Genomic DNA, 26,958 nt, shown 5'->3' with positions numbered 1-26,958 from the left:
GACACTGAAATTGGAGAAGGCAGCTCATAAATTAGAGAATTTGTTGAATAAAATATCTAAGTGGGCAGAGCCAGAGCAGATAAATTTTAATGATTTAGAGCAGATAAAATTTAATTATTTAGGAAGAATAAATGTAAATGACCCACACACACCATGAAGCAGTTAAAATAGCTCATGAAAGAGCTTTAATAGTCTCAATAGTCAGGGGAACTAAACAATGCAAAGTAGTAATCCAAGCAAGTAGAATATTGCACCATATGGTCTAAACTTCACAATACAAGCAAGGAAAAGTCGTGACCGAACTGCATAGTCCTCAGATTAGACTGCAATTAGAGTACTGGACAGATTTTCATCCATCAAGGATATCTTGAGAAGTACCTTCCTCAGAGCAGCAAGCAGCATCGGACTGCCACTCCCTGTCCAATTACTCGTGTGAAATTTCTTCCCTGCCCTTCCTTTCTGAACTTCTGACTCAGGCTGGGTGAGATCCAGGCAACATAACAGTCCTCGAGGCCCAGTATCACAGTTGAGCAGCCAGGTTGAAGAAAGACATGCCCCCTTTTCTTACACCACAAGCTGCCGCAAACCAGGTTAAGTTTAAATATCCATTGAAATTGACAGGTCAGGGAGAAGCATCTAAGATAAGTGGATAGGATTTGAGGGGTGAAGAGAGGTGGATCAGAGGTCAGGTGCAGTCTGTCTCTTTATAATAGTTACTCGGAAGTTAGAAGAAGTTTTAATTGTAACATTTTGTGGGTAACTGTGTAACACACCCGGAACCATCCAAAGATTGCGATTTAAATCCCATCTTTGGATGGTTCCCAGCGCAGGACAATTTCTTAGATGATGTTTGCAGTCCTGGGAAATTGCCATTACCTTACCCTTGCACTTCCGAGAGGGATTCCGCAGCGCATCTTCAGAGAACCCCTTAAATCCAATACTACGGCCCATTGACATTCTGGAAAATGCACAAAGAGTCAAGAGACAGAACCCTCCCTTCACCCTACCCCCTTAAAATGTCAAGAGCAAAAAATGGACAAACCCGGGATTTATCTTGGAAAGGAGACTATTGATAATAAAAGCTGGTTATAAATTAGGACAAGACGACATGAAATCAAACTAGGTGATACATTTCGGACTCAAGTTGCTCTAAACACATCCTGCCAATACCTCAAGTTTGAATTAATTTAGAATAACTCCCCTCATCTTAAATCGCACATAAATTACGAACTGTTATATAGCAATGATGATTTACATCACCAAAAGTCACATAGAATATGACATACTATTCATTGCTAAATACTTTTTATACAGTTCCCAAAAAGGTAGTTTTACAGAGGGGCATGCTGTACTAATCAGTCAGAATAATGAAGGTCACCAACTGTCCTTTAAATAACATTTTGTATCTTTAGTCACGAATGAATGAAACATTGTTTGTGCTTTATTTATTCCCATTTGCAAGGCAGTGAATTCTCCCATTAAAAGAAAATAGCATGACAGCTTAAAAGGACTCAGTTGCACCAGGTATGGATACCATTGGTCAGGCATTGTAAGGATGAATGTTAAGATTGCAGTTGTCAGAATCTCACCTGTATGCAACAACTTCTCAGAAGGAATAAAATGTTATATGCAGTGTTCCAAACATGACAAATGGTAGAACTTTTGACCCTCTTTCATGCCTCTTTTTTTTCTCCTTCAATGGGATTTTATGTAAAATGTAAAAAAGGTAAATCGCACCTTAATTTACAGGGTTGTACGCCTTAAACCAGTGTTCTTCAAAGTCGGGGGCGTGACCCACGGGTGCGTCGCAGAGCCGTTATCCGCGGCGTTCCCGATCGCACAAATCCCCTTTTCATAACGGCGGCTGCAAGCGGCCACGAACATGTTAAAAAAAAAAATCAGCCGCATTGCGCATGCGCGCACGATGATCGGCCGCTTTTTTTTTAAACGGTTGCAGCTTTTTGTTTTACAAGTTCTGTAGTGTTTTTTATTCATTTATTTTATTCATTTAATTTTTATTTTTTCATTTATTTTATTCTTTTTTTTTACAAGGTCGGGGGGGGGGGTTTATTCATTTATTTTATTCATTTTATTTTCTTATAAGTTCAGGGGGGGTTTTATTCATTTTTTTCATTTATTTTACTCATTTTATATTTGTTTTAACAAGTTCGGGGGGGGGGCGGTTTATTTGATAAAATTTTACAGGAAAAAATTTCAGAACTTTGGACAGATGGAGACTCCATACTTTCCGACACCAGAAGGCTTCATCTTCATCCAACAGGTTCCATTGGAGGAGTGTGTACGAGGGCCAAAGGGACCCAAAACCATTTCCTCCATTTTTCTCAGCAGCAAACAAGGTAAGAGAAAATGGTGGGTCGCGCAGGTCGGCCGGCGTGGGTCGCGCAGGTCGGCCGGGTTGGGTCCCGAAGGTTGGCCGGGTTGGTAAAAATGGGTCCCCGGAAAAAAAGTTTGAAGAACACTGCCTTAAACGGATAGTTCATAGACAGTTAGCTCCTTTGGGTACACAAGTGATTGCACATTCATTCCCAGCACAAATTGGTGGCAAAAACACACATTCTTGTGCTTGGTCATAAATGAATTAGACATCCAGTCTTGTGGCATGACATATGTTGATGTTTCTAATCTGTAAAATTGCAGTTTAATAGGCAGCAGGAACTTAGAATCGGACAACACAGAAGTGCATTCTCACACTGCTCCCCCACCCCCCCTCCACCAAATTACCTGTACCGACTCAACTTTCCAAGTAGTCCCATACCCCTGCTCTATGAAATCAATCTATAAATTTACCCTTTTCTTAAAGTACCCAATTCTTTTTTTTCCCAATTAAGGGTCAATTTAGCATGGCCAATCCATCTACCCTGCACATCTTTGGGTTGCGGGGGCGAGACCCAGGCAGACATAGAAAATATGCAAACTCCACACGGACAGTGACCCGGTGCCGGGATCGAACCCCAGTCCGTGAGGTAGCAGTACTAACCACTGCACCACCGTGCTGCCCAAGTTTACCCTTTTCAAGTATTTATCCAATTTTCTTTTGAAGTCACTATTGAATCTTCTTCCACAGCCCTTTTGGATCATTCCAACTCCCTGTATTTAAAAAAAAAACAACTTTCCCAGTAGTTTCTTCAGTCTGTGCCCTCTGGTTACCAACCTTCTTGGCAGTAAAATAATTTCTTGTCATTGACTCAAAGATTTTACATACCTCTATTACATTTTCCCTTCACCATCTCTGCTGCAAGGAGAAGGATCCCAGAGCCTGCATTATACAATATCTTTCATGTATTCAGGATGCCCCAAAGTATTGCACAGCTAATTAGGGGTTTTTGAAATATAATGTAGGGAAATGCAGCAGCCAATTTACACACAGTAAGACCCATGAACAGCAATTTTGTTTTTAAATACAGTGTTCGTTGAAGGATGAATGTTGACCAGGATACCAGGAGAACTTCCAGGCTTGTTTGGAAAACATGCTATGGGATCTTTTGCACCTATATGGTCTGATATTTATCTAACAGGCAGTGTGCCTCTGACAGTGCAACACTCAATACTACACTGGGTTTTCAGCTTGGAGTGTACTCAATCCTCTGGGGTGGGCCATGAATCCACATATATTTTGAACATACAGAATCAATCACATGTGTCATTATTAAAAACAGAACTTTCCAACTTTAAATTTAAAAAAGGACTATCGACTTACCTGACAGCCTCGCTTTTCTATTTCCACAATACATTTCTGCATCAACAATGGCACCCTCAAGCCCATATTTTCCTTCTCTACAATTTTCCGTGCCTCAACACCAAACATCACTGGTTCTCGCTCTCCATCTGGGCTGTCTAATGAGTTGTCCCACTGTTCCATCAGAGTCAGTTTCACATAAATGAGCCCTCTGGGTTCGAGTTTTACTGCTAGCTGATGCATCTTGGAAACCCTGAAGAGCGTGGGGAGCACAACAGTACCATGGCAGCAAACGCGGTTCCGACGAGGCGTTGGTTCCCAGCTGAAGACTACTAATTTGAGATGCTGGGCATTCTCTAGCTCAATATTAAATGTATGGTCCATATCCAAAAATGTAGTTCTGCAGGTCAATAAGGCAGTCCTTGCTTTGTTAACTGAATCTACTTGTATGGCACAGAATACATCTCTGGAATCAATTCTTGGTGGCTTCAAATCCTCAGCGCCATAAAAATGTACACTCATTAGTCCTGAAATATATTGAGAACATTTAGGTTGGTCCACAAAGCTGTAATGCCTGAAAGCGTCAATATCAATTTCTGTACTGTGTGTTTTGTGAGAGGTTGCAATGTTCCCCTTTGCAGATTTGCTTTCACAGGAGTGCTTACCCGATTTAGCTACAAGTTCTGGTGAATCTCCATCACTAAGATAGCCACCCTTGCTGGCGGATTTGGAGCTTCCTGAACTTTTCTTCTTGTAATTCTGTGATACAACACTTGTATCCAGATGATAACGACTGATGACATTCCTACTAGCTGCATTCGTCACAATTCCAGGAGACAAGGAGGAACCATGGTTGCCTTTGGGCGATGAATTATCATTACAGTTGTGGCTTGAAGTCCCTTTAACACTCAATTTTCTGCTGAGTTCAGGAAGCTTTTTCATTTTCATTGAAAGCTTCCTCACAGTTCGCGGAGATTTTATCTTTTCTGGAAAGGGCCAATTAATTGTTGTCCCCTTTTTCAAAGGATTGGGGCTGGATGGTGGAGAAAACTCGGGCGTTGTTGCTGTTGTCGCTACTACTGCTACTGCACAGACAGGACCATTGGAAGGATCAGTGGCAGCTACTAAAACCAAAATTAATGAAGATTATGTCAAACTCAATTCAAACAGTACTATGAAACTTTGAAAAACTAATAATTTAACTACAACTTAATTATCAACATATTTGCAATTGACATTAATAAAATTTATTTTAATAAAATGTTATCAAAAATATCTAACAAGAGGATGAGCCATATATTCCAACTTCAATCCCCAGGCTGTATGCTGTTGTTTAGTGGTAATGGCATGGGTTGGTGGGACAGGTGTAAAGAAAATATTGCAGGTAACTCAGACTCCTGATTCAAATAGTCTTTACTGGGACTGCGAATTGGGACAGAATCTGACTATATTTATTTTAAATAATAAATATGAGGCTGGTTTAGCACAGGGCTAAATAGCTGGCTTTTAAAGCAGATCGAGGCAGGCCAGCAGCGCAGGTTCAATTCCCGTATGAGCCTCCCCGAACAGGCGCCGGAACTAGGGGCTTTTCACAGTAACTTCATTTGAAGCCTACTTGTGACAATAAGCGATTTTCATTTCATTTCAAATAATCCTATTTTATTTGATTAATTTAACTGAATTGTTTGATGCAATAAAAGTCAAAGGGTATTCAGTTGTTGTTGCCCATCTGGACTTAAATGTTGGACAAGTAACATATAAAAAGGTTAACAAAATTGATGCTCATGGAACAGGAGCTGTCAGCTTGAATTTAAAAAAGTGTAAGGATAGAAAACTGAATTGCAGTAAATGGTTGTTTTTCAGACTGGAGGATGGTGGACAGTCGCGTTGCCATGGGTCAGGGCTACAGGACCACATTTCAAAACTTGCTGATGATACCAAGCTTGGAGGTGTAATAGACACCAATGGACTTCAACAAGATAGATAGACGAGCAGAATGGGCAGACAAGGGGCAGATGGAATTTAATGTTGCGAAGCACAGGGTAAAAGGGATGAGAGGTAATATAGTCTTAATGGCACCGTTTCTAAAAAGTGTACAGGGACAAAGGGATCTGGGGGCTCACGTGCATAGATCGGTGAAGGTGGCAATACATATTGAAAGTTTAGTTGGCAAAATATATGGAATTTAGTTTCATAATTTGCATGCTTTTGTACTCAATTTATGTTTTTTTAAAAATAATTTTTATTGAAATTTTCCAAAACATATCAAAAACAAAAAATAACAAGAAACCAGTATTAACAACAAAAAGAAAAACACACTAACCCCCAAAACCAACCCCCCCAGTAACTACAAAAAGAAGAAATAGATAAACACCCGGCATATTCAATAAACACATATACACATTTCTCCCTTCCCCCGAAACAACCCCCCCCGGTTGCTGCTGCTGCCGGCCTATTTTCCTACCGTTCTGCCAGGAAGTCCAGGAAAGGCTGCCACCGCCTAAAGAACCCCTGTACTGATCCCCTCAGGGCAAATTTCACCCTCTCCAATTTGATAAACCCCGCCATATCATTGCTCCAGGCCTCCACACTTGGGGGGCCTCGCCTCCTTCCATTGAAGCAAAATCCTCCGCCGGGCTACTAGGGACGCAAAGGCCAGAACACCGGCCTCTTTCGCCTCCTGCACTCCCGGCTCTACTGCAACCCCAAAAATTGCGAGTCCCCAGCCTGGCTTGACCCGGGATCCTACCACCCTCGACACCGTCCTTGCTACCCCCTTCCAGAATTTCCCCAGCGCTGGGCATGCCCAGAACATATGGGCGTGGTTCGCTGTGCTCCCCGAGCACCTAGCACACCTGTCTTCGCCCCCAAAAAACCTACTCATCCTCGTCCCGGTCATGTGGGCCCTGTGCAGCACCTTGAACTGTATGAGGCTAAGCCTCGCACAGGAAGAGGAGGAATTTACTCTCTCCAGGGCATCCGCCCACGTCCCCTCCTCACCCAGCTCCTCCACCGAGGCCTCATCCACCTCCTGCATGATGTGGTACACGTTCGAAATTCTCCCCCCTCCAGCCCACACCCTCGAGAGCACCGTGTCCCATATCCCATGTGGGGACAGCAGAGAGAACCCCTCCACCTGCCGCCTGGCAAACGTCCTAACCTGCATGTACCTAAACATGTTCCCCAGGGGGAGCCCAAACTTCCCCTCTAACTCACCCAGGCTCACAAACCTCCCATCCACAAACAGGTCCCTCAACTTCCTAATACCTACCCCGTGTCAGCCAAGAAACCCGCCATGGATGCTCCCTGGTACAAAACCGGTGGTTCCCCCGTATCGGGGACTCCATCGAGCCGCCCACCTCCCCCCTATGCCGTCTCCATTGCCCCCAAAATTTGAGGGTAGCCGCCACCACCGGGCTCGTGGTATACCTCGTTAGAGGGAGCGGCAACGGCGCCGTTACCAGCGCCTCCAGGCTCGTGTCCACGCAGGACACCATCTCCATCCTCTTCCATGCTGCCCCTTCCCCGTCCATTACCCACTTACGCACCATCGCTGCGTTGGCAGCCCAGTAGTACCCAGAGAGGTTGGGCAGCGCCAGCCCCCCCCCCCCCCCATCCCTGCCCCGCTCCAAAAACACCCTTCTCACCATCGGAGTCCCATGCGCCCATACAAATCCCGTAATACTCCTGTTGACCCTCCTAAAAAAGGCCTTCGGGATAAGGATGGGGAGGCACTGGAACAGAAACAAAAACCTTGGGAGCACAGTCATCTTGACGGACTGCACCCTACCCGCCAGCGACAGCGGCAACATGTCCCATCTTTTAAACTCCTCCTCCATTTGCTCCACCAGCCTAGTGAGGTTAAGCTTGTGAAGGGCCCCCCAGCTCCTAGCCACCTGGACTCCCAGGTACCGAAAGCTCCTCCCTGCCCTTTTCACCGGGAGCCTATCAATCCCCGCCTCTTGATCCCCCGGGTGCACGACGAACAGCTCACTCTTACCCAGGTTGAGCTTGTACCCAGAAAAGCCCCCAAATTCCCTAAGGATCTGCATCACCTCCGGCATTCCCCCCACTGGGTTCGCCACATAAAGCAACAAGTCATCTGCATATAATGACACTCGGTGCTCCTCCCCACCCCGTACCAGACCCCTCCAATTCCTAGACTCCCTCAACACCATGGCCAGGGGCTCAATTGCCAACGCAAAGAGCAAAGGGGACAGGGGACACCCCTGCCTCGTCCCCCGGTACAACCAAAAGTACTCCGATCTCCTCCTATTCGTGGCTACGCTTGCCATCGGAGCTTCATATAACAGCCTCACCCACCTGACAAACCCCTCCCCGAACCCAAACCTTTCCAGCACCTCCCACAGGTACCCCCACTCAACCCTATCAAAGGCCTTCTCCGCGTCTAATGCTACCACTATCTCCGCCTCCCCTTCTACCGCCGGCATCATTATAACATTCAGAAGTCTACGTATATTGGTGTTCAGCTGCCTTCCCTTCACAAACCCCGTCTGGTCCTCATGAATGACCCCCGGCACACAGTCCTCTATCCTTGTGGCTAAGATCTTCGCCAACAGCTTGGCATCCACATTTAATAACGAGATCGGCCTATATGATCCACACTGCAGGGGGTCCTTGTCCCGTTTAAGGATCAAGGAAAACAGCGCACATGACAGAGTCGGGGGCAAAGCCCCTCCTTCCCTTGCCTCGTTAAAGGTCCTAACCAACAGGGGGCCCAACAGGTCTGCAGTACTCAATTTATGTTGAGTCATCATAAAAGTCTGGTTAGGCCACAGATATTGTATCCAGTTATGATCACTGCACTTTAGTACGGGTGCGAGGGTCCTTGAAAGGGTGCACAGGTTAACCAGAATGGATCCAGGGATGGAGGATTTCAGCCACAAGGCATGGTTGAAGAAACTGGTGTTTCTCTCCTTGAAGTTAAGGAGATTGAGGAGAGATTCGACGGGTTTATGGCTAGTTTAGACAACTTTTACAAGAACAGACCCCATTTACTGGAGGTATGGGATAGTGGGAAATTTGGCCAGTTGGATAACGAACTGGCTAACCGATAGAAGTCAGAGAGTGGTGGTGGATGGCAAATATTCAGCCTGGAGCCCAGTTACCAGTGGCGTACCGCAGGGATCAGTTCTGGGTCCTCTGCTGTTTGTGATTTTCATTAACGACTTGGATGAGGGAGTTGAAGGGTGGGTCAGTAAATTTGCAGATGATACGAAGATTGGTGGAGTTGTGGATAGTGAGGAGGGCTGTTGTCGGCTGCAAAGAGACATAGATAGGATGCAGAGCTGGGCTGAGAAGTGGCAGATGGAGTTTAACCCTGACAAGTGTGAGGTTGTCCATTTTGGAAGGACAAATATGAATGTGGAACACAGGGTTAACGGTAGGGCTCTTGGCAACGTAGAGGAGCAGAGAGATCTTGGGGTGTATGTTCATAGATCTTTGAAAGTTGCCACTCAAGTGGATAGAGCTGTGAAGAAGGCCTATGGTGTGCTACCGTTCATTAGCAGAGGGATTGAATTTAAGAGCCGTGAGGTGATTATGCAGCTGTACAAAACCTTGGTACGTCCACATTTGGAGTACTGTGTGCAGTTCTGTTCACCTCATTTTAGGAAGGATGTGGGAGCTTTGTGAAAGGTGCAAAGGAGATTTACCAGGATGTTGCCTGGAATGGAGAGTAGGTCTTACGAGGAAAGGTTGAGGGTGCTCGGCCTTTTCTCATTAGAACGGAAAAGGATGAGGGGTGACTTGATAGAGGTTTATAAGATGATCAGGGGAATAGATAGGGTAGACAGTCAGAGACAACCCATTACAAGGGGTCATAAATTTAAGATAAATGGTGAAAGATATAGGGGGGATGTCAGAGGTAGGTTCTTTACCCAGAGAGTAGTGGGGGCATGGAATGCACTGCCTGTGGAAGTAGTTGAGTCGGAAACGTTAGGGACCTTCAAGCGGCTATTGGATAGGTACATGGATTATGGTAGAATAATGGAGTGTAGATTAATTTATTCTTAAGGGCAGCACGGTAGCATTGTGGATAGCACAATTGCTTCACAGCTCCAGGGTCCCAGGTTCAATTTTGGCTTGGGTCACTGTCTGTGTGGAGTCTGCACATCCTCCCAGTGTGTGCGTGGGTTTCTTCCGGGTGCCCCGGTTTCCTCCCACAGTCCAAAGATGTGGAGGTTGGGTGGATTGGCCATGATAAATTGTCCTTAGTGTCCAAAATTCTATGATCTATGATTAACCTAGGACAAAAGTTCGGCACAACATTGTGGGCCGAAGGGCCTGTTCTGTGTTGTATTTCTCTAATCTAATCTAATATCTAATGCCCAGGGGAGATAAATTACGGTTTTAGGCAAGAGATATAGGGAAGATGTGCAGAAGAACTTTCTTTTTTAAGCCCAGCAAGCGGTAGTGGCCTGGCACTCGCTGACCGCGAGGGTGGTAGAAACAAAAACTATAATGATATTCAAAAGAAAACTGGATGGGCACTGGAGGAAAATAAACTGGCAGGGCTACAGGGAAAGAGCAGGGGAACAGGACTGACTAAATTACACTGGAGAGCCAACATGAACTTGGTGGACAAAATGGCTTTATCCTGTGTCACAATAACCATAACAATTTCGCCATTACACCTCCCCTCCCACCCAGTGAAGCAGCTTACTGGCAGTCTCATGCATAATAATGGCAATTTAAGCAATACATCAGAGGGTATTAAGTGCTCATATAACTGTACCCTAGCAAGAAATCAATGCTTTCAGCAGAGTAGGGAAAGAATCCCCAAAGCAAGTATATAACATTATACTTTGTCTATTATTAATTAGAATGATTCAGGACATTTTCTTCTGCGAAAGGAATCTTCAACCTTTTAATTGTTTACTTTTAAATCGAGCAGAAAGATTAATTCGCACTGCATGTTTTAATATACCAACAGTTCAATAGACACCTCATACAACAAGCTACAGAATACACACCACTTGAGTGGACAGATGTATTCAGTCCCAAGAGAAGCTATTATTCTGGAGCTAATCACATTAGGCACTTTCAGCATAGCATCTAGTATATTTTAAGTAATATAACTATGTCAGTATTGTCTTACATCAGCATATGGAAGCAATAATTCAGTTTGTTAATTAAATCAATCTGTAGCCAGGCTTTGTAAATGAAATACGGCAAAAGAATATAGTGGCCAATAGCCTATTGAGTATCATACTTAACTTCAAGCATCCAAGTAGAATGCCAGAACTCTACATGTTGTTAACTGTGCTTTTGCACGTGAAACAAACTGCAGCACGGGCATATGCATTGAACGCTTGATCGACTAACATGTTCCCAAGTCCACATAAGGCAACAAAATAAGGAGGCTGAATCTTTTTTCTGGGAAACAAGAGCAGAGTTTTTTTTTTCTTATCTGCATCTCTGTTCTGGAGCAGCAGACATTTCCGAACAGTGAAAGGTTTATACTCCAGCTGTTTGCTGTGCGATTCGGGCATGAGACTAGTCCAACAAATTTGGGACATCTGATAATTCAGACAATACGACTCGTTGTACTAGAAATTACTGAAATCCCAATAGCAAGCCTGCCTTACAGCATTCATTAACATGTGCCATTTTTAGACCATGCAATAGTAATCTTTCCTATAGTGGCAAACACTTAAAAGCAAAGGGGGAGAGGAGGAGTATACACAATGAAACATCAGTTCCTATTATAAAGCCCAGGGTTATTATTGTACAAGCCAGTTTTCCAATGAAAGTTACCCCGGAATATTTACATCTAGTTTTATGGAGCAAAACCTGGATTGTCCTTGATTATAAGGTGTTCATTTAAATAATTTGAATTAAAACCCATATAATTTAATACTTTTTATTCTTGAACGCTTATTTCACTAATTTTCACTCAGAACTGCAGCCATTAACATGGCTGCATCTAACCTGGCTTTCCTCAACAGTTTTCACATCCACATGGTACATGCATTCTTTCAAATAATCCAAAATCAGCGATGGAACCTGCTGGACCACGTTACAAGCATTTCCCCCAAACAACACTTCAATATTCCTGAAAAAAAGAGACATGCTGTTGAAGCTTTTCACTCATCAGGACACAATTTACAAAAATACCAATTATAAAGGGAACAATAATTTATACTGCATGAGAAGAGAGCGCTCAGTGGTCGGCAAGTGGACTCTGATGATTGATAGAAATCTACCAATGGGTTCTCTACTACTGTTTATGGCAAGCCTACCTTCACTGGTCAATATACAGTTTGGGATTCCAATAGTTCCACGTAACATCAGATTGTCCTATTGGCAACCTGGTAAGTAGAGCCCCGAGCCATTTGCTTACCATGGAAGCTTGTTGCTGAAATAAGGTCACATTGAAGCCACCTGGCAGTATAATAGCTACCCTGATCAGATCATTGCTCACTACATAGTGAAAACTAATTGATGGACCAGAGGTCCAGTCTGTCTCAGATTACCCTGTAAGGAAGGATAAGGCCCATCAAAATATATGAGCAATGTGAAGCTAGTCGTTTCACACTGCTAGTCTGCAGTAGCAACAGGAGTGTTACTCTCCACTAACAGGATGCTGCTGTCAAGTCAAAAAGCAATTTTGCCCATCACACAAATGAGTAATGTGGTATATGAATTTCAGTGCCAATCTAATTCCAAAAATGTAGGGCATGCATCCCAATGACTGATGGATCACATCAAATAGTACATCCCTTTGGCTGTTCACAACAGGCAGACTACTGACCATACCTAACCAGCCCGTACTAGCAAAACTCAACACAGCATCCAACATTAAATATGATCCAACAATTGGACAACACTTGCTAAAAAAAAATCAAGATTGTGTTAAGCAATTACACCGACAATCAATAAGATTACCGATCAGGCTCGCAGTGTGGCTCACTTCTGCTTATTAGAGGCTACATATATTTATGCACAGAATCCTGTCCTTTGCAGACAGGAGCATGCCCGTGTATTGCACCTTTTACAATGAAACAACAGCTTGGGGACAGCCATTCCCTGGCAGTGCCTTAATTAGAGTCAAACTGCTTGGTTTGAATTGAAACAAACGTTTGGTAGTTACCTATTCCTGGTGCATTCTCTATGGCAACACATCTACCAGAGTCTATTTGCTAACTAATCAGCACTCTTCTCATGCAGTATAAATTGTTCCCTTTACAATTAATATTCTGGCACTCATATGGACAAAATTCACAAGACAAAAATCTTCGACAGCATGTCTTTTTTTTCAGCAAAACCCAAGTTCTGTACTACTACAACTACTTCCAAAGAAGTTTGAAGGAGTGTTGAATGAAAGAAGAAGCCACACCTGTGGTAGGTGTTTGCAAAATGCCTGAAAAGCAGCCAGAAAGTGATTGGTGATAGCTATCATTGCCCTCTCCCATATGCCATTTACACACAGCATAAACATTTGTCGGTATAAACTTCTGATCATAAACTGAGAATTAAACGAGCAAAGTTAAGGTTGACAATTTCAACAAAGTTTTAAAAAGCCAACTCCTTCTATATGCCCCACAGTAGCAAAGTAGAAAATATTTGAACCGTATCCATGACAAAATTTACACTTCACAAATGGATTGGGGAATTGGTTCGCACACTGATCACCAGCTCTCAAAAAACTCGGTTAAATTTGTCGAGTCTGATGGAATTTTGTCAGCTAAAGGGATCCTACACAAAATAAATTGGATAGGTTCAATCCAGTTCCTAGCAGCTTGGAGTTCACAATGCAAAATACAAAGATAATTGTCATAACAGTAGAAAAACAAATATATTTCTTTGATCAGTTTTTCTCTTGATATTCATGCTTCGTTTTGAGACTCCTCCTCATTTATATTCCTCTCTTGAACTTCTCCAAATTCATCATCATTATTTCATCAACATATTTTTTTTAATGTTTCTCTGGCAAGGAGAGCATACTCTTTCCTTGTGGGGTCACAAGTACCCAAGTACAGAGATTCTCAGTGCATGTTGACAAGTGCCAAGGTTCAGTACCCCTTAAGTGTGTATAGATGGATATGCACATGCATCAAATTCTCAATAGATGGGGTCTTGCTCACAAACCAGATTCCAGATCGACATCTGCCTTCAAAACAGATGGACATACACAGGATAGTTTATGACGTGCCAGTTACCTTGATGCTCTTGACATCCAAGATCAATACTGCATACTAATATATCACCAAAGGTTTAATTCAAATCCTCATGTTGGGAGCATGGAAAGAGAAGTGCCTGTTACACAAAGGATGATTTTTCCAGACATTATAGACCAAAGAAAAGCAATAGTGTCCACCATCCCAGTACAATCCTGAAGAATGATGTGGAAGCGAAACTGCTAACAAAAAGATCTGGTAGCAACATGAATCTGAAGCTGGGGCAGAGACTCCTGGTCTCTTTTGATACATATTTTGGTCTTTCTTTTGATGAAAACAGAGCTGGACTAGAACATTTGGGAACATTCACTAAACCAACTGTTTGGTTCTTTGTTCAAGAGTGCAGTGCACTAGACCCTCAGGGGAGTCCACCAACAATACATTGTAGAAAACACTGCAATTCTTACAGGCTACTGACACCTGAGACCATCATTATGGTATCTTGCACTTCATCAACGAAGGCATGGAATACAATGATTTATGGGTACATTATAGGGCTCGTAATCCACACACCTCGCTGTAAGAGCCAGAGACAAGAGTTCAATTATCTGGCAGCAACTGGGCAATTTAAATTCCTTCCAGATTTTACTAAATTAGTTGAAAAGCTCATTTCAGTTATGGTGGTCACCAAGCTAGAGTTGTTGCAAAAAATCTATCTTGTTCTCTAATGTCCCAAAGGGACGGAAATCTGCCACCCATATCTAGTCTGGCCTACTTATGGATTGGATTGGTTTATTGTCACGTGTACAGAGGAATAGTGCATTTAGTACATGATAAGAAAATAAAACAAAAAACATAATAGGCAACACAAGGTACACAACGTAACTACATAAACACTGGCATCGGGTGAAGCATACAGGGTGTAGTGTTAATCAAGTCAGTCCATAAAAAGGGTCGTTTAGGAGTCTGGTAATAGCAGGGAAGAAGCTGTTTTTGAGTCTGTTCGTGCGTCTTCTCAGTCTTTTCCTGCCCAATGGAAGAAGTTGGAAGAGTAAGCCGGGTGGGGTGATTATGCTGCCCGCTTTCCCCAGGCAGCAGGAGGTGTAAATGGAGTCAATGGATGGGAGGCAGTTTCGTATGATGGACTGGGCTGTGTTCATGACTCTCTGGAGCTTCTTGCAGTTTTGGTCCGAGCAGTTGCCATACCAGGCTGTGATGCAGCCATATAGGATACTTTACATACATAGAACATACAGTGCAGGAGGCCATTCGGCCCATCGAGTCTGCACCGACCCACTTAACCCCTCACCCACCCTATCCCCATAACTCATAGCCCCATCTAACCTTTTTGGACACCAAGGGCAATTTAGCATGGCCAATCCACCTAACCTACACGTCTTTGGACTGTGGGAGGAAACCGGAGAACCTGGAGGAAACCCACGCAGACACGGGGAGAACGTTCAGACTCCGCACAGACAGTGACCCAGCGGGCAATCGAACCTGGGACCCTGGCACTCTGAAACCACAGTGCTAGCCACGTGTGCTGCCGTGCTGCCCTATGATGTATCTGTAAAAGTTGGTAAGTTAATGTGGACATGCCAAATTTCCTTAGTTTCCTGAGGAAGTATAGGAGCTGTTGTTCTTTCTTGGTGGTAGCTTCGACATGGACGGACTAGGGCAGATTTTTGGTAATTTGCACCTCGAGGACCCGTTAATGCTGACAGGGATATGTACAGTACTTTGCTTTCAGACGTAAATGACCATCTCTTCAGTTTTGCTGGCATTGATGGATAGGTTGTTGACGCTGCACCACTCCATTAGGTTTTCTCTCTCCCTCCTGTATTCTGACTCGTCGTTATCTCCTTCCTGTATTCTGACTCGTCGTTATTCAAGATCCAGCCCACTATGGTCGTATCATCAGCAAACTTTTAGATGTTTTTGCCTTGCAGTCGTGTGTGTATACAGGGAGCATAGTAGGGGGTTAAGTAGCCAGCCTTGCAGGGCCCCGGTATTGAGGGCTATTGTGGAGGTGTTGTTGTTTATTCTTACTGATTGTGGTCTGTGGGTCAGAAAGTCGAGGATGCAATTGCAGAGTGAGGAGCCAACTCCTAGGTTTTGAAGCTTTGATCCAAACTCACAGGAATCAGGGGCTTTTCACAGTAACTTCATTGCAGTGTTAATGTAAGCCTTCTTGTGACAATAAAGATTATCATCTAGTTTACTCCTAAATGCGCTCTGTAATAGTCCAGCAAGCTACTCAACAAGAGGGTGGCTCACCAGCACCTTCTTAAAGGTCAATTAGGGGTTGTGCAACAAATGCTGATCGTACCGTAGATGCCCATATCCCGTAAATTAAATGAACTATGTTAGAATCTTATTTGAAGAGAAATATGTTCAATGACCTTACATTTAAAGATTTTCAATTCAAAGTATTCTGGATCAAGTCCTAGATTTGGTCATGCACATTGATTCAGTTCTACATGAAGAGCCACAAGGCGCTGTTGACTGTCTTACCAAAAAAAAAGTAAATTAATATAAATTGGGTGGCACGGTAGCACACTGTTGCTTCACAGCTCCAGGGTCCCAGGTTTGATTCCCGGCTTGGGTCACTGTCTGTGCGGAGTCTGCACATTCTCCCCGTGTCTGCATGGGTTTCCTCCGGGTGCTCCGGTTTCCTCCCACAGTCCAAAGATGTGCAGGTTAGGTGGATTGGCCTTGCTAAATTGCTCTTAGTGCCCAAAAATGGTTCGGTAGGGTTGCGGGAATAGGGTGGAGGTATGGGCTTAAGTAGGGTGCTCTTGGAAGCACGGTGGCGCAGTGGGTTAGCCCTGCTGCCTTATGGCGCCGAGGTCCCAGGTTCGATCCCGGCTCTAGGTCACTGTCAGTGTGGAATTTGCACATTCTCCCCGTGTTTGCGTGGGTTTCACCCCCCGCAACCCAAAGATGTGCAGGCTAGGCGGATTGGCCACGCTAAATTGCCCCTTAATTGGGAAAAATGAATTTGGTACTCTAAATTTATTTTTTTAAAGTAGGGTGCTCTTTTCAAGGGCCGGTGAAGACTCGATGGGCCAAATGATTCTATGGTTCCGCAAGGCTGTGTAATTTATTAGAAAGTTTTCCCCAACTGCCAAACATGCACATTGCTTGAAATCAGAATTGGCTTCTATTGCCAACAAACATGAAGGTGAAAAGGACGTTCCTTGTTAATGAAAGCAAAAATTAAGATTTCCCAATCATGTGGGGAGAAGCCACAAATGTATTCTGGAAACTTTTAAATGCAATTCTATCCTCTGGTCGTTGATGGCACTCTCAAAACTAAGTAAACGGTGCTCAGTACGGAATTTCAAGGCCATTAATCATTTTTCATCCTCATCTCACTCTCTTCTCGTTCCTCCCCCCCCCCCCAAACCTCAGTGGACTTCAAGGAATTAACTGCTTTGCATGACTACTGTCTACACCTGTCAAGTTATCCAAGTTAATTCCTAATCAGACAATACCACTGGAATGATACACTAAATTCAGATGATCTGTTAGCTCTTCAAATGAACCCCCAACCAAAGTAGTTCATTTACTTTTACACTTAAATCTATGTTGGAAGTTGGCCAACACATGCCACTTTTTCAAAAGCGAGACCACTTCAACCTCATCCACTCTTTCTCGTACTGAGCCAGAATATCCATAACTTCTAGAAATTAAATCCAAATGAAATTACTAATCGCAATCATGATACACAAACTTCAAACCCATCAAATACATCATTGAGGGGGGCGGGGGAAAGAGAGATTGTGCTCAAAGATGTGAAAGGATTGTGGTCGGGGGGGGGGAGCAAGGATTGTGGTCTTTTGTGGGGGGGGGGGCACAGATTGTCAAAACATTTGCAAACACCTTCACCCCAAGTTGGGGGAAATTTGGTCATTTGTATTATTTCATAAAGAAATATATCACAAAAATAACCAGGTCTGTGGTGCAGTTTTACAATATTTACTGTGTGTACTATATTACAATGGAGTCTGTAATTTTAAAGTACATAAGTTTGCGAATGTAACAGGTAACATATTACCCTTTAATCATAATAACCTTAAAAAATAAATTTCCAAAACAGATTTCCCAGTTACATCATTCATACATTTAATTCTGTCCAAAATTTCATTAAATACTCTGCCAATCTAAGGCAGCACGGTAGCATAGGGGTTAGCACTGTTGCTTCAGAGCTCCAGGATCCCAGGTTCAATTCCCAGCTTGGGTCACCGTCTGTGCGGAGTCTGCATGTTCTCCCAGTATCTGCGTGGGTTTCCTCCGGGTGCTCCGGTTTCCTCCCACAGTCCAAAGATGTGCAGGTTAGGTGGATTGGTCATGCTAAATTGCCCTTAGTGTCCAAAAGGCTTAGGTGGGGTTATGGGGATAGAATGGATTTGTGGGCTTACGTATTCGGGTGTTCTATCCAAGGGCCGGTGCAAACTCGATGGGCCGAATGGCCTCCTTCTGCACTGTTAATTCTATGATCTATAATCTATGTAACAAGTCGCAAAGAGTGAGAACAAGGAGTACATTGTTGCAGTTATGCATATTAGCATCAAACTAAAATTTATTTAATTACAATTGTGCCAAGAAACATCATAACTGGGGTTTCAGATGTAGCGTTATTGTAATCAGATATATCCAAGCAGTTTTATGGGTCTAAAATAACATTTACAAAAAAAAAGGCATCATACATCGGGATGCCTACAGCTTCAGAAAAAGCAGAGTAAATGGATGGAAATACCAAACATATCTATGCTGGTTAATCATTTGTTATAATCGGCACACAGACTACAGTTATTAGCTGTAGGTTTAAAACTCATCATATACCAAAGCTAGATTGTCCACCAGGACAGATTGATCATTTACTACAGAAGGTAGTAATTGCTCTAGCATCACAGTTTGAAACATGGAAACATACACAAACTTTTCAAAAGCTACAACATTCATAACAGAATTACAGGTCATACACTTGCGCAATCTCAATATGCAATCATAGCCTTTTTCAATGCATTAATTCACAGGAGGGGCACATGGCTGGCTTAGCCAGTATTTATTGCTCATCCCGAATTGTCCTCAAGGAAGTGGTGGTGACCCGTCTTCTTGAACTATTGCAGTCCATATGAGTAGGTGCATCCACAGTGCTGTTAAAAAAGTGTTCCAGGATTTTGACCCATCGACAACTGTAAGGGTCCTTTTGTTTATTCCCTTATGTCCCCTTCCTTTTAATTTTGCCATTGCATTTTTGATCCGTGGATGATTAACGGACATGTGACTTTAAGGCAAGCAGCCTGTACATTTAATTCAAGCAGAAGAATCCAGAAGCCTATGCTGGTTTAAACTGTAGTTGTAGACTGGCCAGCACCAGTGAGAAAGATGGACTGGGACTCTGTTTGATTGATTTGGCTGGTGGCCAATTAATTGACCCAAAAGGCTGTGCTCTGCCTGATAACAGGTGGTGATTGGATCTTTTCCCACTGAAGTGGTTCTCAGAGCCCTTTGATTCTGGCCGAAATTAGTAGCTGTTCCGTTTTGATTGCGAGATAAGACAAACAACACCCCTCCAGAAATCCTGCAACACCCACTGCAAACAATCCCTGCAACTAAATGGGAAGGCTTAAGACAAGGCAGGAAAAACGCTCATAAAAGACCAATCAGGGGGTTCCTCCATGAAGAAGGGACACAATTCTTCGAGGACACCAGGCAGCAAGAGGCGGCCCAAAAAAGGAACCTAGATCGGAATACAAACAATCTAGAGTCCAAGGACCAATCCCACCTCCCAGGAACATCTGCTAAACGTACAGTTGACAATGCAGCACGAGGATCGGGATCATCAGCCATGCAAGAACCCTTTGACCAGTAACACGGAGTTTCTTAGGTGGACAACCATACACGTTAGTCAGTGATTGTCGAAGATAAAGAATAATAAAGCTGCTGGCTTACCAGACCACTTAGGTGATGTAGTATTGTAGTCACATATAGGCCAGGCTAGAAAAGAGCCCAGGTTGTCTTTGCCAAAGGACATTAGTGCAGTTTTACAACAATTTAGCTTTCAATTGCAAGGTTTTAAAAACAAAATGAATTCAAACTTTCAAACTGCTGTTAATTTTTTTAAAAAGTAAATGCTGGAGATATTCAGCAGGTCTGGCATCGGTGGAGAGAGCAAAGTTAATGGTTCAGTTAGTGTGGTGACCTTTAATCAGAAACTGCTATGCTGGGATTAAAACTCCTATATGCCAAATTATTTGTTCACTAACAATCCGCATTTCTTACCCGTTCATAGGATGTGAGCATCACTGGCAAGGCCAGCATTTATTGCCCATCCCCAAATATCTTGAGGTGATGGCGAGCCAGTTTCTTGAACTACTCTGGTCCATGCAGTGTAGGTGCACCCAAAGTGCTGTTAGGGAGGGTGTTCCTGGATTTTGAGCCAGCAATTATGGAGCAGGGGTACAGCCCAAGAAAGCCCTTGTTCTAAGTGTTAGAAGTCGCCAGTTTCAAAATGCTGTCAAAAAAGACTTGGTGAGATGCTGCAGTGCATCTCAGATTTTTTTTTGAATATATATTTTTTAAATTTAGAGTACCCAATTCATTTTTTCCAATTAAGGGGAAATTTAGCGTGGCCAATCCACCTACCCTGCACATCTTTGGGTTGTGGGGGCAAAACCCACGCAAACATGGGGAGAATGTGCAAACTCCACACGGACAGTGACCCAGAGCCAGGATTGAACCTGGGACCTCGGCACCGTGAGGCAACAGGGTTAACCCACTGCACCACCGTGCTGCCCGTGCATCTCATAGATGGCACACACTCGGTACAAACTGCTACTACTATGTGCTGGAAGGGGCTGGTTTAGCTCACTCAGCTAAATCGCTGGCTTTGAAAGCAGACCAAGCAGGCCAGCAGCACGATTTGATTCCCTTACCAGCCTCCCCGGACAGGCGCCGTAATGTGGCGACTAGGGGCTTTTCACAGTAACTTCATTGAAGCCTACTCGTGACAATAAGCGATTTTCATTTCATTTTCATTGGTAGTATAGGGAATGAATGCTGAAGGTGTATGGGCTGCTTTGTCCTTGATGGTTTGAAGCCACACTCATCCAGGTAAGCGGCTCCAGAGTTTTCGATCACGTTCCGGACTTATAGACAGTGGACAGGCTTTTCGGAGTCAGGTGGTGAGTTACTAGCACATAATTCCCGGTTTCTGACCCGCACTTACAGCCTCGGTATATGTTTATTTTTATTCATTTATGGGATGTGGGCTTCATTGGCAATACCAACATTTATTGCCCATAACTAATTCCCCTCGAGAAGACGAAAGTGAGCTGCCATCTTGAACTGCTGCAGTCCATCTGGTGTAGGTACACCCGCAGTTTTGTTAGGGAGTGAGTGCTAAGATTTTGACCTAGCAACAATGAAGAAATTACGATATATTTCTAAGTCAGGGTGGTGAGTAGCTTGATGGGGAACTTGCTCCCATATGTCTGCTGCCCTTGTCCTTCTAAATGGTAGGAGTCATGGGTGTGGAAGATGCTGTCTGAGGAGCTTTGGTGAGCTCCTGCAGTGCATTTTGTAGATGGTACACATGCTGCCACTGTGGCTGGTCCAGTTCAGTTCTGGTCAATGGTAGCCCTGAGGATTGGTTCAAGAGACAGGTACACTGTTGATTGCCTTGCTCTCATGCATAATTACCACCAGATGAAAATCTGGGCAAGTGCCGTTTCTTCACTGCTGACTGCAAAAACTGAGCTATCTTCAGAATTTGTTAAATAAGGAGACTTTTTAAAAGATTGTATTATTTTGTGAAACTAAATCTATACAAGCACTGTAACATTACCACTGAAGTTTTGATTGGTGTGCTCAGTCACATGTAGAAAGCGATTTTTTTTTTTAAAACTCTGGTAAATCTCCGATTAATCTGATCCTTCTCCAGAGTAAAATTGATAAGTGGTTAGCCAGGTGGGCTCACAAATGGAAACGGAAAGGTAAATCAATCACCGGGAGCTAAGATTCTTCTCATGCGATGCCAAAATGCTCTGTAAATTACTGCACCAATAGGTTTCCTCAGCTGGACAAATAGTAGGAAGCCTATTGGTGTTAAAAACACTATGCAATTTTCCTATCTTGAAGTGCAAGTTATGCCCCTAAAGTGAACAGGAATGTACAATGAACATGTAGATTTCTCAATCAAGTGTTTTGAAGACTATCTACCATCGCAAGGAATCTCCATGCAAAGGGAACATTTTCAATGAACATTAATAAAGTTAGGATCTAACTTAGAATATAAACAATTCGCAAGGTTAAAAACAAAAATGCTGGAAATATTCAGCAAATCAGGCAGTACCTGCGGACAAAAACAGAAAATAATGAATAATCTCAGCAGGCCTGACAGCATCTTGAGAGAAGAGGTAGTTAATGTTTCCAGTCTGATGACTCTGTCAAAGCATCTGTGGCGAAAGAAACAGTTAACATTTTAGGTCAGTAACCTTTTTTTTGCAAACTTTGCAGCATTTGCAATATTTTGCTTTGTTAGGATTCATAATGTATGAGTTTTAAAGTCATGTGAATGCAGTCTGATTTATAATGCAAAGTCAAAATGTTCCCCAAAACATGCCTACTAAAATCTAGATTTTGAATGAGTCATTTTATATTCACTCAATGAACTTTCCTACTATTGGGGCTTTGTAAATCATGATATACAGCCAAAAGACAAATCAGTAAATTTACCTTTCATTACATCTGGTTCATATTAGTGCCTGATAATTACGGTTTAAATCTATTTTTAAAAATCTAGAGCAAAGCATATTTAATATTTTCACATGGCAGTTTATCAAGAAAAAGTACTGTTACAATACTGTGACACTTTCCAAAACCAGTTTCATCAGTAAGACTTTAGATTTTTTTTTTAAAGGCTAAATAAGAAAGTTATAAAGTGGCTCCAGTACTTTGACCTAGTGACAGTGAAGGAACAGCGATATATTCCCAAGTGACTTGGTGGGAGAACCTGCAGCTGGTGGTATTCTCATGCATCTGCTACCCTTCTGCTTCTGGGTGGTAAAGGTTGCAAGTTGGAAGGTGCCTTGCCAAGTTGTTCAGTGCATCTTGTCAAAGGTACACACTGCTGTCACAGCAAGCTGGGTGGCGGAACTGGCTCCTGTGTACCAGTTAGTGTTGAGCTTCTCAAGTGTTACTGGAACTGCATTCTTCCAGGCATGTGGGGAAGGTGAACAGGCTTTGGGAGTCAGGAAATGAGAGTGCCCATTATATGACTGCTATTATAGACACAGCATTTATGTGGCTGGTCCAGTTAAATTTCTGGTCCATGGTGATCCCCAAGGTTTTGGGGATGATGTGGAGGGGAGAGCACGGTGAAATTCAGCAATACCAATGGAAGATGGTTAGATTCTCTTGTTCGAGATTATCATTATCCAGCCTGAATGTTACTTGCCAAGTCTAAGCTCGACTGTTAACCAGGTCTTCCTGCATGTCGGCACAGTCTGCTTCAGTATAAAGTAGTTGTGAACAGTACTGAACACCGTGCAATATCAGTGAGCATCTCTACTTCTGACCGTAATGAGAGTGGAAAAGTCATCAATTAAGCATCTGAAGGTAGCTGGATCGAGGACACAGTCCTGAGGAACACCAAAAACCAAAACCATCTTCCTTTCTGCTAAGTATGACTCCAGTCAGTGGAGCGCTTTCTCCCTTATTTACAACTATTTCAATTTTACTATTGCTCCTAGTACTATTGTATACTGTTTGAGAACGAGTGAAAAATTATGGCCCCAAATCTAATTTTGGCAAACATACAGCAAAAGATTGTTTGATTGCACTGGCCTTTATCTGTAATAGTGTAGAATTGCACAGCCAATTATGTATGGAGGCAGATCAAAATACTTAGCTGGGCAGCAGACGGCAAGAAGGGAAGATCAGGAACATAGAACATAGAACAGTACAGCACAGAACAGGCCCTTCGGCCCTCGATGTTGTGCCGAGCAATGATCACCCTACTCAAGCCCACGTATCCACCCTATACCAGTAATCCAACAACCCCCATTAGCCTTATTTTTTAGACACTAAGGGCAATTTAGCCTGGCCAATCCACCTAACCCGCACATCTTTGGACTGTGAGAGGAAACCGGAGCACCCGGAAGAAACCCACGCACACACGGGGAGGACGTGCAGACTCCGCACAGACAGTGACCCAGCCGGGAATCGAACCTGGGACCCTGGAGCTGTGAAGCATTTATGCTAACCACCATGCTACCGTGCTGTGGAAGGAAGAAAGAAATCTTTGAAATTGAGTACGCACGATTAATTTGTTATCCCAAATCTCCCCGTATATCAATGCCAGATCTTAGTTTTATTATCCAATCAAAACAATATTAAAGACAGTGGCCTATAAATTCATCCATGCAGCATCCATTTTCAGGCACCAACTGACTTATGAAATGAAAATGAAATGAAATGAAATGAAAATCGCTTATTGTCACAAGTAGGCTTCAAATAGATGTCGAGGGCCCAAGCCTGCAATAAGCAATTGGTTGCTTTGAATATGAAAGTAAGAGACCCAACGCAAAGGTTAAATTACACTGATACACTCAATAAAGCCAGGACTTTCAATCGGCTTGCAACGACTTTGTCACATTAGAACCTGCTCCTTTTGACCCCATATTTAATGGAAATTGCCATTAATCTCAATCCTTTCCCACCTCCACCCACAATCCCCAATCCTGGACGTGACGATTGGAAGCTGTAGGAAAACTGGATTATAAATGCAGTGAGCAATTTAAGGATTAAAAGCCTGGGGTTAGAATGGATTTGTTTAAAAACAATTCTGTTCTGCAGTGGTCATGGGTTTAAAAAGGATTTTGCTTTGCTTCCTGGGAAAAAAAGCAGGTGAAACTGACGAAGGAACATGGTTTGCAGTATAGACTAATGGAAGCTTGATTGTCAAGGTCCCTGGAGAGTTAATGTGCTTTTGTAAACGGCAGAGAAAACTTTTTTTTAAGCTTGGGGAGATGAGGTTAATTCTGGGTGGAGCCAAGAAAGGCAGAGACATGGGGCTGGATTCTCCCCTACCCGGCGTGACGGAGGGTGCCGGCGTAGGGGAGTGGCGCCAACCACTCGGGGGTCGCGCCTCCCCAAAGGTGGGGAATTCTCCCCACCTTTGGGGGCCAGCCCCGCGCCGGAGCAGTTTGCACCAGAAGACTGGCGCAAACACCCGGCGCAGTCGGAAGCGGGGCTGGCCGAAAGGCTTTCGGCGGTCAGCGCATGCGCCGGCAGTGACGTCAGCGGCAGCTGGCCGCTGACGTCACTGCCGGCGCATGCGCGATGCGGGGTTCTCCTCCGCGTCCGCCATGGCGGAGGCCGTGGCGGCGCGGAAGGAGAAAGAGTGCCCCCACGGCACTGCCCCGCGGAGTGAGCGGGGGGCCCCGATCGCGGGCCAGGCCTCCGTGGGGGCACCCCCCCGGGTCCGATCGCCCCCCGCCCCCCCAGGACCCCGGGGGCCTGCTCGCGCCGCTGAGCCCGCCGTTCCAGAGGTGGTTTAAACCTCGGCGGCGGGAGAAGGCCTCCCAGTGGCGGGACTTCGGCCCATCCGGGCCGGAGATTTGAGGTAAGTTACTTAAGTTTAAAAAAAATGAAATCCTGTTTTCACAGGCTGCCGGCGGGATTTGCACAACGCCGGTTTATGACCGGCGGGAGAATTCAAAAACCTGCGGGAGCGGAAATAACGCCGCTTCCCGCCAATTCTCCGACCCTGCGTGGGGTCGGAGAATTTCGCCCATGGTTTGAGAAGCTGTGGAGAGGGGGAGGGAGAGGGAGATGGAGAGGGAGGAAAGGCTTTTGAAAGCCTGATCTGACAATGCTGGTGTTCGTTGGACCACAGATAAAGGCAGTTTTCTTTCCCAGTTGGACTGTGGGGGGGGGGGGGGGTGTAATAATATTTTTAAAAGTAGAGCATTCTTATCTGAAGACAAGAGGACAAGAGACTGAAGCAGTAGAGTTGAAGCAGCCCTTTGAAGACATTCAGCCAGAGTCTGAAGGGGTTCTAACAAGAGCCAGAATCAGTTCTATATTCCAAGTGTTACTCTATGCCCTGGTAATTTTAAAATGGATTAAGAGCTGTGTGTTTATTTTCTTGATGTTTAATGGGATATTGCATTGCATTAAGGAGCAATTGTAAACTGTTCTTTTCTGGGTGTGAAGTTGAAAATTTAATATTGTATTTATAATAAAGGTTTTGTTTCGGAAACACCAAAGTCTTTTTTTTCATGCAAGCAGTCCTGTAGCGAATCATTTTTTCCTGCAGGGTCTTAAAATAAACTCAAACATTGGGGTTTCGGTCTCGTATCCGAGATACTGTTGGCGTCTGGTCTGGGATTGTAATACTGGCCAATGCCCTCTCCTGACAAAATATCTCTGACCCTTTACCGATCATTCATCCTGACCCAGGTCATAGAACCATAGAATTGACACTGCAGAAGGAGGCCATTTGGCCCATCGAGTCTGCACCAGCCCTTGGAAGTAGCACCCTATTTAAGCCCACACCTCAACCTATCCCCGTAACCCAGTAACTCCATCTAACCTTTTGGATACTAAGGGACAATTTAGCATGGCCAATCCACCTAACCTGCACATCTTTGCACTGTGGGAGGAAACCAGAGCACCCAGAGGAAACCCACGCAGACACGGGGAGAACGTGCAAGCTCCACACAGTCACCTGAGGTTGGAATTGAACCCAGGACCCTGGAGCGGTGAGGCAGCAGTGCTAACCACTGTACCAGCATGCCACTTCCCCTTCAGCCACCTCTCTATCATACAGTCTCGCTCACTTCCTCCAAGGCTGGGGTGATGCTAGCAGTGGAGCGATCTTGGTCTCCTCTTCACTTGCTGTTTTATTACACTAGCGCCTGTTCAGGTACACCGAGGAAGGATTCAGAATTTCCAATTCACCGCATGTCTTTCGGGACTTGTGGAAGGAAATCGGAGCACCCGGTGGAAACCCACACAGAACGTGCAGATTCCACACAGACCGGGACCCAAGCCGGGAATCTAATCTGGGTCCCTGGCGCCGTGAAGCACCTAGTTAGTCATTCA

The 26,958-nt window shown here is 44.1% G+C and overlaps 1 protein-coding gene across 1 annotated transcript in view; it reads right to left on the bottom strand.

Annotated features, from left to right (window-relative positions):
• The window catches only part of LOC119964322 (rho GTPase-activating protein SYDE2-like), a 121,924-nt gene that overhangs the window by 64,206 nt on the left and 30,760 nt on the right, over positions 1 to 26,958 (bottom strand). Inside the window, exon 3 of the mRNA XM_038793624.1 lies at positions 3,719 to 4,821. Coding sequence (XP_038649552.1) covers positions 3,719 to 4,821 — 1,103 coding nt within the window. The remainder of the gene's footprint in view (positions 1 to 3,718; positions 4,822 to 26,958) is intronic.

Source organism: Scyliorhinus canicula, chromosome 4 (assembly GCF_902713615.1).
Source record: "Scyliorhinus canicula chromosome 4, sScyCan1.1, whole genome shotgun sequence".
Classification (NCBI taxonomy): domain Eukaryota; kingdom Metazoa; phylum Chordata; class Chondrichthyes; order Carcharhiniformes; family Scyliorhinidae; genus Scyliorhinus; species Scyliorhinus canicula.
Note: the sequence above shows the minus strand (reverse complement) of the source record. Positions and strands in the feature narration are given on the sequence as shown.